This window comes from Echiichthys vipera (genome assembly GCF_963691815.1).
Source record: "Echiichthys vipera genome assembly, chromosome: 9".
NCBI lineage: Eukaryota > Metazoa > Chordata > Actinopteri > Perciformes > Trachinidae > Echiichthys > Echiichthys vipera.
This window is the reverse complement of record NC_139834.1, coordinates 1,708,085-1,720,781: the sequence shown is the minus strand read 5'-3', so window position 1 is coordinate 1,720,781 and position 12,697 is coordinate 1,708,085. Positions and strand designations below refer to the sequence as shown.

The window sequence follows — 12,697 nt, the reverse complement described above, 5'->3', positions numbered from 1 at the left end:
CTAAAGTGCCCTCTTCAGTGGCAAGGGCCTTTTCGCCCCTGCCCTTGAAAAAGTCTGTGCACGCCGCTGCCTGTAATAACAGTATAACTAGTAGATGAGCAGATAATATTGGCTAAGGTATGTGAACCCAATATAAAATAAATAACTCTGGCTTTAACTGTCATACCTCACTGCAGAGCGACCTGCAGCACCACCTCTCTGCGTGGTGATGATGTCACCCGGCTGCTGCGGTGTCATGTACTGTCCTATGACCTGGACTTTGTACTTAGTTCTCTAGTGCTGGTGCTTTACTCTGAATACCCAATAAAGTCCCAATGTCACTTTGACAGTGTCAGGCCGTGCTCCACTTTCATTGGTAACAGACAACAGTGCACGACGCTGTAGGGTCTAAAAAAGGTTTAATGCTGAAGAACAAAGGCACGACAAATAAATATGACGTTCATTTAAAACATGTCACAGGTGGAACATGGAGAATGAGCCGAACAGCTCTATGTAGTGTCTCAAGATCGTCGTCGCAGCAACAAAAAAGAAGTCCAGCAGTGGGGTTGCCAGGTTGGTCAGACCCGGCCCAGTAGCTCCAGGAGACCGGAGTCTGTTTGAGCCTGTTTGAACCCGTCCCCTCCAGAAAATCACAGCATCAAAACAAGGATTAGAGGAGTTTGACTGACAGTTAGCATTAGCCGTTAGCGTTAGCCGTTCCAGCTAAGTGCAGATGAAAGTGACGTTAGCATCAAGGAGCAGCGTAGCCATGTGGGCGTGCGTTTGAATGGCGTTCCTCTCCTTTCTCTCAGTCCATGGAGTGAATGCTCGGCCTATAGTGACTCTGGTTGTTGCCCGTCTCCGCTCACTCAGCTGCTGGGACAAAGAAGCCGCTGCAGGATTGGCTAACTCCATTTGGGAGCGTAACTGTGTTCCCCGGTCACAGTCAGAGCAGAATTCCCCGGCATGCGTGCCTCTGTAGACCCTCACCCTAACCTCTAACCCTGACAAAATGCCAGATTAATTAGCAAAGGCAGAGGTTTACGCGACTGGGGGATAAGGATGACCCCGTCCATTTCCCCCAGTGACAGCCTACAGTAGCTGCACCCAACAACAGGCAACCCTGGCAACCAGCAACACCCAACGCTATTGGCTGCTACCATGGAAACAAAAACGGGACAGGAAGTCTTTGTCAAACCCCTAAAAACATGTAAAATATTAATTCAGACTAAATATATTTTTATAAAAAAGCAATACTTTGATTCTGTTCCCCTCAAAAACGCCCCGTGAGTGTATTTATATATTTTTAATATAGCTTTTAATACAGATTCTACATATTCAACCCTTAAGGCAGCTGTTAGACAGCGGTGCGGTTCTCAGGTACGTGTGTTAGAGTCCGAGCATCATCACAGGATCCTCTCCTCTCTGTCTCTGGACGCTGGTTTTCACCCGTAACAACATCCATTATTCCAAAATCTGATTCAAATATGGCACTTGACTTAGTGTTTTTTTAACCAAAATAAATACATTTACTAAAAAAAACATTTTCAAAGGTATATCGCATGTTCATGATTCATTTTCTAAGGGCACTGTTGTTTTTTACAGTGAGAAAAACCCAAAAAAGCACCTTAAATAAAGGTGAAAGTGTGTTTTATCAGCTGGGAGTGCAGCAAAGGACCAAGTCACTGACCATGGAAGAATATTCATCCTTTCTATTCTCTTCAGAGACTTTCATTGAGCTCCAATGTTTAAAAAAAGCTTAAAAAACGCTTTCAAATATACCGTGACGTGCACTTCTTCCTCTACGCCATGGGTGTCAAACTGAGCCTGCAGCCACACGGCCCTTTACTGGATCACTTTGACACCCATGCTCTACGCTCTGCTCTCACGTGTGATTAGCAGCGTTTTTAAAGACATATTCATTTCATAGTGTTCTCTCTGTCGCTAAAAGGGTGTGTGAGACGATCGCTTTCTTTATTCTGAGACCGTGTCGTCGCTGAGCGGCTCTGGAGGAGCGTCGAGCAGCTCGAACATGTCGTCCAGGACCTGCCACAGACAGCTCTCCAGAGGGAAGTCGTTGTCCACCAGGTTGACCAGGAAGTAGTTGTCGTGGATGTACTTGATGATCATGCGTGACGGGGACTCGTCTTCGTAGAGCTTGGCCCACTGCTCGATCCACAGGGCGAAGGCTTCATCCTGAGGGAGACACAAGGGGGACAGGCTGGATGAGGGGGGGTCAGAGGACACCACCGTAGCGCTTTCTGATGTTGAATGCAATGATTCGAACCGTGGTGCGGTCCAGTGAACCCGTGCTTCCACCACTTCTGTGCAGAACCACTGTTGTGAAGGAGGGCGTGCAACAACAGCAGTAAACGTAGTACTGTGTGCACTGAGCCTGGTCCTGGTGTGTCGTGTGTGTTATTGGGGTGCATGGCATGCGTGTCTCGTTCTCAGCAGGACGACCCCGACCTTACCTTCCAGTACATGAAGCTGTCCGGGTCGACCACGGTCGGCTGAACGATCTCCCTGCCAGGAAAGATCCCCCAGGTCACAGCGTTGGGCTGCATGTCAGGAGCGTTGGTCAGGTTACGGCCCTGCACACAGAATAACACGGTTCATACTCGCACACGAACGCAGCATTTAAAGGTTGAATGTGGAGAATCTTTATTAGAAGCTATTAAAATAATAATAATACACGCACGGGGCGTTTTGAGGGAAACTGAATGAAAGTATTAGTCTGAATTAATATTTTAAATATTTTTGAGGGGTTTGACAATGACTTCCTGTCCCGTTCTGTTTCCATGGCAGCAGCCAATAGTGTTGGGCGTTGCTGGTTGCCAGGGTTGTCTGTTGTTGGGTGCAGCTACTGTAGGCTGGCACTGGGTGAAATGGAGTTAGCCAATCCTGCAGCTGCTTCTTTGTCCCAGCAGCTGAGTGAGCGGAGACAGGCAACAACCAGAGTCACTATCCGGCAGTTAAGACGCTACATGACACCCTTTCAAAATATGATTTCCTGGTCCAGCCCGGTCCAAGCCTCGTGTCTCTCCAGTTCCTTGTTTTTTTAACAAATCTGAGATTTTAAAAAACCATGTAATTGTCATTTGACCTCTTTTCTTATGGATGAAAAAGAGTCTAACCGACCACAGAGGTGATCGTAACTGTTCACATGTTCGGCCATTGTTTCTGTTTTGTTTGGACCTGGAAATCGTATTTTGAAAGGGTGTTACATCACATCTAAAGATGGAGCCGTTCTGCTCATTCTCCAGATTCAACCTTTAACTGTGCTTCTCCGGCCAAACTTACGTGCACATTAACGATGTGGTAGTTGACCCGGGGCTCATACTTCTTCAGTACTTTGAGGAGAGCGTTCACGTTTTCACTGGAGGTGAAGAACTCCAGATAGGCCTGTTGGATTTAAAACAGGACAATTAAGACAACAAACCACCCCAACAACACTCTCACCATAGCCAGAACACCCCAACATCACTCTCACCATAGCAAGAACGCACCAACAAGACAAAGAGCGGTCCTACCTTCTGGAAGACGTAGCCCCCTGCGGGTCCCCAGCCTGCTATGGGGTCCGTGGAGGGTTTGCCGTTGATGTTGGGCTGGGAGTTGATGGTTAGGACTCCTCGTCTGTTCACCTTCTCCAGCTCGTCCTTCAGCAGGTTGGTCTCCGGGGCCAAAGGCTCATCGTTCCACGGCAGACACATCACCTAGCAGAAGAGCAGAGGTTCGCGTGGGATCAACGTGGTTTAATGACAGTCTGCACGACTATGACTGTTGGACTGGTGTGAGAAGAGTTCATGCTTTGTTTGAATGACCCCCAATTTACAGTTAATTCACAGAAATTACTATGAATTGCGTTGAATTTGGAATATTTCCAATATTCCCCAGCTTAACTTCCCATGGAAAGTTTCTGGAAACTGCCCCTTTGCAACCCTGATCTTTAATAACAGCTGAGTCATGACTGTTGTAAAAGTCCTGAGGTGTGAAAAGACTTTACGGCATGAACACGGGAGAACAACACACAACAGAAACACGTGTGGCAGTTTCCTTTAAAGTCCAGTTCAGACCAAAGATTCCCAACGCAACAAAGCGGTTTTAGAGCGTCACAGAGAAAAGTTGCAGCGGTGTGAACTGTCCGGCTCGTCTGGACTCAAACCGGCTGATGTCGTCCCGTCAAATCTCCAGCAGCTGGTTTTAGAACGTAACACACGTCACCTGTTTCAGCAGCCAATCAAGTCTGAGCAAAGTCCGCCGGTCGAGTCACTTAGGGAGCACGAACACTGTCCATCCGTACCGTGTCCCAGCACGTTTCCCGGCTAAAGTCTGGTTCCTTTGACCAGTGTGAGTGCAACCGTACCGCGTCTAGGAGTGGCACGCTTGCCGTCCGCGGCCCGTTTGGGAGAGGTGGGCTTTAGTAAAGCACGTTTGCACGTGTACGAGCACGCGCACGTGTAGGAGCACGAGCGTGTGCACGTGTACGAGCACGAGGCCTACGGTGGTTCTGAGGTAATTTCCTGTGCGCCTGTTGGGACGTAGAAAAAAGAAGGAGGGACCATGCGCGGACATTTCAAACAATGGCGGTGAAAGGTTCACGTTGGTGTGATGCGGAGGTGGAGTGTTTACTGCAGATTTGGTCGATGAAAAGATTCAAAAACAGTCGACAAGACGCACAAAAACTCCGAGGTCTACGGAAAGATCTGGAAACAAAGCCACGCATCGCCATGACGTCATCAATGCGTGTGACGTGTTACGGCGTGATGACGTATAGGCAGCAAGAAGCATTCTCCGAGGCCCAGGTAGTGTGAGTACAAACGGGCCTGGAGGGGGGGACAAGGACCCTAAAGCACGGGGCACGGGGCACGGGACGGAGGCACAGTGGGAGGACGCCCTAAGAGACAGTCAGACGGATGAAAAGGCCGTTATGGACGAGCGTGTGTGTGAGAGAGAGAGGGTCGAGCGCCGTAATCCAGAATAAAGCAGCGAGTCAGGGAAATAAACCAAACTACAAATGCAGCTGTAGCGAGTATCTCACTTCCTCCATCCTCATTTATATTTTATAACGCTACTAATTATATCCAGCTACGAACAAAATCCTCAAAAGTCGGAAGTTGTACCAGAAGTACAGAGAGGCGTTGCTATGGAGACGATAAACTGTCTCGCCGAGCTGAACACTGAAGTTTCACCTCGTCTGGTCGGGAACCTTTGGTCTGAACTGAGAACAGTTGAAAGCCCCCCCCCCCCCCCCTCCCGTCTGGTCTACCTTGTGTCCGCTGCGGTTGGTCTGGGCCGTGATGTAGCAGGTGAAGACCTCGTAGACGCTCTCTTCATTCATCAGCTCCTCCCCCCACATCTGCAGCAGCGCATCTTTGGATGACTTGCTCTTCAAGTAGAACAGGTAGTAGTCATTTAACTCGCCGAACGCCGGAGACGAGGAATTTCCCCTAAATGCATCAACGACAGGACTCCTTTTATTCGTTCGCACACACACACCGACTCAAAAACACACCCCTCTCTGTCAAACTGTCCAAAACTGTCCTTCACCAAATGAAATGCTGTTATAAGGACACAGACGTTTATGTTTGTAATGAACATCTTTTGAGTTCGTGAGTAATCGTACCATCTGCCGTTGGGGAACTCGTCCCAGTCCTGGGTTCTGTAGATGTAGCTCTTGGGCCTGGACGCCCAGAAGATGGGTCGAACATCTTCCACCTTGCGTTTGGGATGGGCACTCACTGCCCAGGGAAGAGGCCGCCTGGAGAAGAACAACCAGCTCTAAAACTCTGGACCGGTATGAACGGAAACTCTCAACGGGAACATTCCTGCTTAAATAAAAGGGTGATGAAGTGATGTTGACTGACCTGGGGTCCTCTATCCACAGGCCCAGCTGTCGGAGCACCTCCATGGTGGCGACCTCTCGGTTCAGCGTGTAGAAATGGAGACCTGGGACCTTGCCGCTGTCCAGCAGCACACGGCACATCTCCACCGCCTGATGGATGCCGTAGTTGCGGATAGCGGCGTCGTTGTCTTTGATGGGCTCGATGACTTGGGTGATCTCTTCCGGTACCTCGAGCTTTGACAGCTTGACAAGCTGACGCAGAGACTGGTAACCCTGGAGAGGAACAGGTTCAAGTCAAGCTTTACATAAAGAGCCTAAACGTGTGCTAAAGTTCCCTTTTGGAGTCAAAACGTGTGCTAAAGTGTCCTCTAGGACCCAAACATGTGCTAAAGTGTCCTCTAGGAGCCAAAACATGTGCTAAAGTGTCCTCTAGGAGCAAAAATGTGTGCTAAAGTTCCCTCTAGGGAGCCAAAACGTGTTAAAGTGTCTTCTAAGAGCCAAAACATGTGCTAAAGTGTCCTCTAGGAGACAAAATGTGTGCTAAAGTGTCCTCTAGGAGACAAAACATGTGCTAAAGTGTCCTCGAAAGTGTCCCCTTTTTTGTCTTTTCGCCCCTGCCCTTCAAAAAGTCTTTGCACGCCACTGATGTTCATGAACCAACCCGTTTTTCAACTATTTAACAACTATTAACGGAGAAATCCAGGAGACATGCTAACAGCCGGACGTGGCTAACAGGGATTAGCTCGGGGCAGCACGATGAAGGCATTCAAAGGTCTTTTTTAACCACTAATGCTGCTGAAAATAACAGCAAACCTCTGCAGCAGCATGAGAAGAGTCCCTACACACACAACAAAGCACCAATGGGCTCCTTCCACTGTAATGGACTTTACTATGAGAGGAGCTGGTGCAGGGGCCAGTAGGTAAGTCTTTAAAACACTCTTTAATAAACTCTGGCTTCACTAACTACGCTGTTGCTGCTTTGTTGTGTGTGTAGGGACTCTTCTCATGCTGCTGCAGAGGTTTGCTGTTATTTTCATCAGCATTAGTGGTTAAAAAAGACCTTTGAATGCCTTCACCATGCTGCCCCGGTTGTTAGCGAAAGAACCATTTGTTTGAGAATCTAACATCACAAATGCTTTTCTTAGAAAGCGTTTACCAGTACGACGCCATCAGAGTTCAACCTTCTCCTCATTGGTGATGATGTTCCCGGACTCTTAAGTGAGTTACCTGAATGGGGAAGATTCCCGGGAGAATGGGACACGTGATACCAATCGCTCTGCAGTCGTCCAGGAACTTGAGGAAAGTCTCTGCCCTGAAGAACAGCTGAGTGATGACAAAGTCTGCTCCGGCATCCACCTTCTCCTTCAGGTGCCTGAGATCCTCCTCGTAGCTCTCGGCCTCGGGGTGACCTGTGGGGTAACCTGCACGCACAGACCATTTACAACCACCGGTGAACACTTCAAACAGAGTTCAACTGTCTATCACTGATGTGGAGGCTGAAAACATACCAGCGACACAGATGTCAAAGTAGTCATCGAACTCTGAGCGGATGTGTTTGACGAGGTCGGTGGCGTAGTTGAAGCCTCCCTCCTCTTCCTCCCAGTCGGCTCCCACTGGGTCTGCAGAGACATCAGAGCATCACACCTCAGCTGGCAGCCACAGCTCCTCAGAGCTCCGAGGCGATACTGGAAATGTCCAGTTTTATTGTGGAACCATCACCACATCTGAGACTAACAGTGTCGGACGAATCAGAGGAATCAGACGCCCCACGCCACCTGAGCCCGTCCTGATCTCTGAGCTCCGTCGTGTTTTACTCTCAGATCAGTCTGAGCAGCGACCGAACCAATCAGTGTTGGTTTAGAGGTGGATTTAGGGCGCCCTCACACTGTGCCTCCGTACCGTGCCCCAGCACGTCTCACGGCTAAAGTCTGGTTCCTTTGACCAGTGTGAGTGCAACCGTACCACGTCTAGGAGCAGCACGCTTGCCGTCCACGGCCCGTTTGGGAGAGGTGGGCTTTAGTAAAGCACGTTTACACGTGTACGAGCACGAGCGTGCGCACGTGTACGAGCACGAGGCCTACGGCGGTTCTGAGGTCATTTCCTGTGCGCCTGTTGGGACGTAGAAAAAAGAAGGAGGGACCATGCGCGGACATTTCAAACAATGGCGGTGAAAGGTTCACGTTGGTGTGATGCGGAGGTGGAGTGTTTACTGCAGATTTGGTCGATGAAAAGATTCAAAAACAGTCGACAAGACGCACAAAAACTCCGAGGTCTACGGAAAGATCTGGAAACAAAGCCACGCATCGCCATGACGTCATCAATGCGTGTGACGTGTTACGGCGTGATGACGTATAGGCAGCAAGAAGCATTCTCCGAGGCCCAGGTAGTGTGAGTACAAACGGGCCTGGAGGGGGGGACAAGGACCCTAAAGCACGGGGCACGGGACGGAGGCACAGTGGGAGGGCGCCCTGAGTCTTTCAATCTCCTCATTACTGGGAAAACATGTTCCAAACCCTCCTGTAATTAAAGGTGTATAACCACCGTGAGCTCTCCTACCTCCTCTTAGAGCCATGATGTTCTTGAGGCCCAGGTGCTTTGCTTTGGCCAGGTAGCCCGTGATCTTCTCCTTGGTCTGGTTGCAGCAGGTCAGGTGGAGGATGCTCTCCAGGCCACAGTAATTGACCGCTGTGCTGGCAATCATCATGGACGAGGTTTCCTTGTCTGAGCCCGGGTCGCCTGCAGGGTGCCAGGTGATGTCGATGAACAGCGGCCCCCCGGAGCCCATACGGTCGAATCTGAAGAAGAACGACAAGAAATGCTCAAAAGACATGTTCCAGCTTTCTTTTCATCATTCACACCTAAACTAAAGAAACACAGTTATACGTAAACGATAAATGCACGTTTTGACTCCTAGAGGACACTTTAGCACATGTTTTGGCTCCTAGAGGGCACTTTAGCACAAATATTAGCACCTAGAGGACACTTTAGCACAAATATTAGCACCAAGAGGACACTTTAGCACACGGTTAGGCTCCTAGAGGACACTTAAGCACATGTTCAGGCTCCTAGAGGACACTTTAGCACATGTTCAGGCTCCTAGAGGACACTTTAGCACACGTTTAGGCTCCTAGAGGACACTTTAGCACATGTTTTGGCTCCTAGAGGGCACTTTAGCAAACGTTTTGGCTCCTAGAGGACACTTTAGCACAAATATTAGCACCTAGAGGACACTTTAGCACACGGTTAGGCTCCTAGAGGACACTTTAGCACATGTTCAGGCTCCTAGAGGACACTTTAGCACATGTTTAGGCTCCTAGAGGACACTTTAGCACACATTTTGACTCCTAGAGGGCACTTTAGCACATGTTTAGGTTCCTAGAGGACACTTTAACACATGTTTTGGCTCCTAGAGGACACTTTAACACATGTTCAGGCTCCTAGAGGACACTTTAGCACATGTTTAGGCTCCTAGAGGACACTTTAGCACACATTTTGACTCCTAGAGGGCACTTTAGCACATGTTTCGGTTCCTAGAGGACACTTTAACACATGTTTTGGCTCCTAGAGGACACTTTAGCACATGTTTTGTGGAAATAGCCTTACTTAAAACTTTACACATTCTGGTGCATGTCCTTGTGTCCAGCTTTAGCATGGCCTGCATTGATGAGCACATTATATTTCCTGTATAAAACATTCAGGTCCAGTCTGATGCCACGTGCCTTGAGATGAGGTTGACCGCTCCACTGGCCGTGCGGGGAGGAAAGAACTCCAGCGAGAACCAGCGGTCCCCAGACTCCGTTCTTCTCCGCATCTTGTCCCGCAGCCGGTCCGAGCGGTCCGCATCCAGCACGGGGGTGGAGCACCGGGAGCTCTCCTTGGAGCTCTCGCCACTGTTGCTGGCCCCGCTGGAGTCGCTCTTGCATGACTGCCAATTACCGTCGCCTCGCTGGACCTGGTTCACCATGACGGCAAATTATACTGAGGAGAAAAGAACACACAAGTCAAACCGTGCTCAATTAGATGTTAGACTCTGCTAAAACTGTGTCACAGGGACTAGCTTTTCAGAAAACGCAACGTTAAACCTCAAATAGCATGAATAAAAAGTTTAACAACTCTTTATATGAAATCACTATTAGCGAACTTCACAGAATAGGAAGCCAGTTCAAATTAAAGGTTGAATCTGCAGAACGAGCAGAGCAGCTCCATCTAGTGTCTCAATATCGTAGTCGAAGCAACAAAAAAGAAGTCCAGCAGTGGGGTTGCCAGGTTGGTCAGACCCGGCCCAGTAGCTCCAGGAGACCGGAGTCTGTTTGAGCCTGTTTGAACCCGTCCCCTCCAGAAAATCACAGCATCAAAACAAGGATTAGAGGAGTTTGACTGACAGTTAGCTTTAGCCGTTAGCGTTAGCCGTTGCAGCTAAGTGCAGATGAAAGTGATGTTAGCATCAAGGAGAAGCGTAGCCATGTGGGCGTGCGTTTGAATTGCGTTCCTCTCCTTTCTCTCAGTCCATGGAGTGAATGCTCGGCCTATAGTGACTCTCGTTGTTGCCCGTCTCCGCTCACTCAGCTGCTGGGATAAAAGAAGCAGCTGCAGGATTGGCTAACTCCATTTCACCCAGTGCCAGCCTACAGTAGCTGCACCCAACAACAGACAACCCTGGCAACCGGCAACGCCGAACGCTATTGGCCTTTTTCACGGATGTAAACAAACATTCTAAATGTGTCCGACCTCATTTCCTGTTTCAGTGAATGTGAATGACATCAGCTGACAGGAAGTTCACAAGGACCAAGGCTGTTGCCTAGCAATGGGAAGCTGTTGAAGAGGTGTGTTGGCTGCTTCAATGGAAACACAACGGGACAGGAAGTCATTGTCAAACCCGTCAGAAAATTCAAATATTGATATTAATTGTTATGGAAAAGCTACTTTAATTCTGTGTGTTTTTTGTACATTTTCAACCTTTAAAGTCACGTTTTTAAAGAACCCATGAGGACACACACACCACATCCTGCCCGGTGCTTTAACAGAAAGGTTAATAAGTTATAAATAAGTCTGGTTTACACAGTTTTATCCTCATTCATCCATTTAAACGTGTGTTAGCAAACACGCCTGCTATGCTGCTAACGCTCCGGGCTGAGCACAGCTAACCTAGCTTAGTGCTGCAGGGGCTAGCCAGGATGCTAGCCAGGATGCTAGCCAGGATGCTAGCTCACTGGCTATTAAAAGAAAATAAAAGTTTAAACTTTACAGACTTAGCTGTAAACACACTTTACCTTCCGTTTACTCCGGGGAAAGAAACACGCGTGTCCAGGTCCCGGTGCCGGTGCGCTTTGTGTTCGTGTTCTTGTTCCATACAAGAAAGAACATTAGCTACCGCCTGTTACAGCAGGACACACACACACACACACACGGGGAGACACACGCACACACACACACACACACACACACACACACACACACCCTCCCTCCCACCCACACACACACACACACACACACACACACACACACAGGGAGACACACGCGCGCGCACACACACACACAGGGAGACACACACACAAACACACACACACACACACACACACAGGGAGACACACACACACACACACACACTCCCACCCACACACACACACACAGGCAGACACACACACACACACACACAGGGAGACACACGCACACACACACACACAGGGAGACACACGCGCACACTCACACACACACAGGGAGACGCACACACACTAACACACACACACACACACAGCGAGACACACACACACACTCCCTCCCACCCACACACACACACACACACACGAACACACACACAGGGAGACACACACACGCACACACACACACCCTCCCACACACACACACACACACACACTCACACACACACACACTCCCTGGTGTCAGATTCTTCACTGCTGATACTGTAAAACCTGTTGGCTCATGAACATCAGTGGCGTGCACAGACTTTTTGAAGAGCAGGGGCGAAAAGACAAAAAAGGGGCCACTGGAGAGGACACTTTAGCACACGTTTATGCTCCTAGAGGACACTTTAACACACGTTTATGCTCCTAGAGGACACTTTAGCACATGTTTTGGCTCCTAGAGGGCACTTTAGCACACGTTTATGCTCCTAGAGGACACTTTAGCACACGTTTTGGCTCAGGGCACTTTAGCACACGTTTATGCTCCTAGAGGACACTTTAGCACACGTTTATGCTCCTAGAGGACACTTTAGCACACGTTTATGCTCCTAGAGGACACTTTAGCACATGTTTTGGCTCCTAGAGGGCACTTTAGCACACGTTTATGCTCCTAGAGGACACTTTAGCACACGTTTTGGCTCCTAGAGGGCACTTTAGCACACATTTATGCTCCTAGAGGACACTTTAGCACACGTTTTGGCTCCTAGAGGGCACTTTAGCACACGTTTATGCTCCTAGAGGACACTTTAGCACAGGTTTATGCTCCTAGAGGACACTTTAACAAATGTTTATGCTCCTAGAGGACACTTTAGCACACGTTTATACTCCTAGAGGACACTTTAACACACGTTTATGCTCCTAGAGGACACTTTAACACACGTTTTGGCTCCTAGAGGACACTTTAACACACGTTTATGCTCCTAGAGGACACTTTAACACACGTTTTGGCTCCTAGAGGACACTTTAACACACGTTTATGCTCCTAGAGGACACTTTAACACACGTTTATGCTCCTAGAGGACACTTTAACACACGTTTTGGCTCCTAGAGGAAACTTTAGCACACATCTTTGCTCCTAGATGACACTTTAGCACACGTTTTGGTTCCTAGAGGACACTTCAGCACATGTTTAGGCTCCTAGAGGACACTTTAGCACACGTTTAGGCTCCTA

At 48.9% G+C, this 12,697-nt stretch overlaps 1 protein-coding gene across 2 annotated transcripts; it reads right to left on the bottom strand.

Moving 5' to 3' along the window:
- Positions 1–381: 381 nt before the first annotated feature.
- On the bottom strand, positions 382–11,244 carry mthfr (methylenetetrahydrofolate reductase (NAD(P)H)). Of its 2 annotated transcripts, XM_083919807.1 has the most exons (12): positions 11,095–11,244; positions 9,544–9,802; positions 8,381–8,619; positions 7,333–7,443; positions 7,052–7,245; positions 5,847–6,097; positions 5,606–5,740; positions 5,249–5,429; positions 3,513–3,695; positions 3,283–3,384; positions 2,454–2,573; positions 382–2,175 (listed from the first exon to the last, which is right to left on the bottom strand). In XM_083919807.1, exons 2-12 carry the CDS (start codon positions 9,786–9,788, stop codon positions 1,954–1,956), a joined length of 1,983 nt encoding a protein of 660 aa, XP_083775933.1. In that variant the 5' UTR covers positions 9,789–9,802; positions 11,095–11,244; the 3' UTR covers positions 382–1,953. The 2 variants fall into 2 exon arrangements, with proteins under 2 accessions (XP_083775933.1, XP_083775934.1); XM_083919808.1 differs by lacking the exons at positions 382–2,175; positions 2,454–2,573 and adding an exon at positions 2,799–2,909.
- Positions 11,245–12,697: the final 1,453 nt, after the last annotated feature.

Coding starts and splice junctions, on each gene's coding strand:
- mthfr (XM_083919807.1), bottom strand. CDS start 9,788: ATGGTGAACCAGGTCCAGCGAGGCGACGGTAATTGGCAGTCATGCAAG. Junction 8,620..9,543: donor GCGGTCAACCTCATCTCAAG/GCACGTGGCATC, acceptor GTTCTTCTTCAG/ATTCGACCGTATGGGCTCCG. Junction 3,696..5,248: donor CCAACCGCAGCGGACACAAG/GTAGACCAGACG, acceptor CTCTTCTGCTAG/GTGATGTGTCTGCCGTGGAA.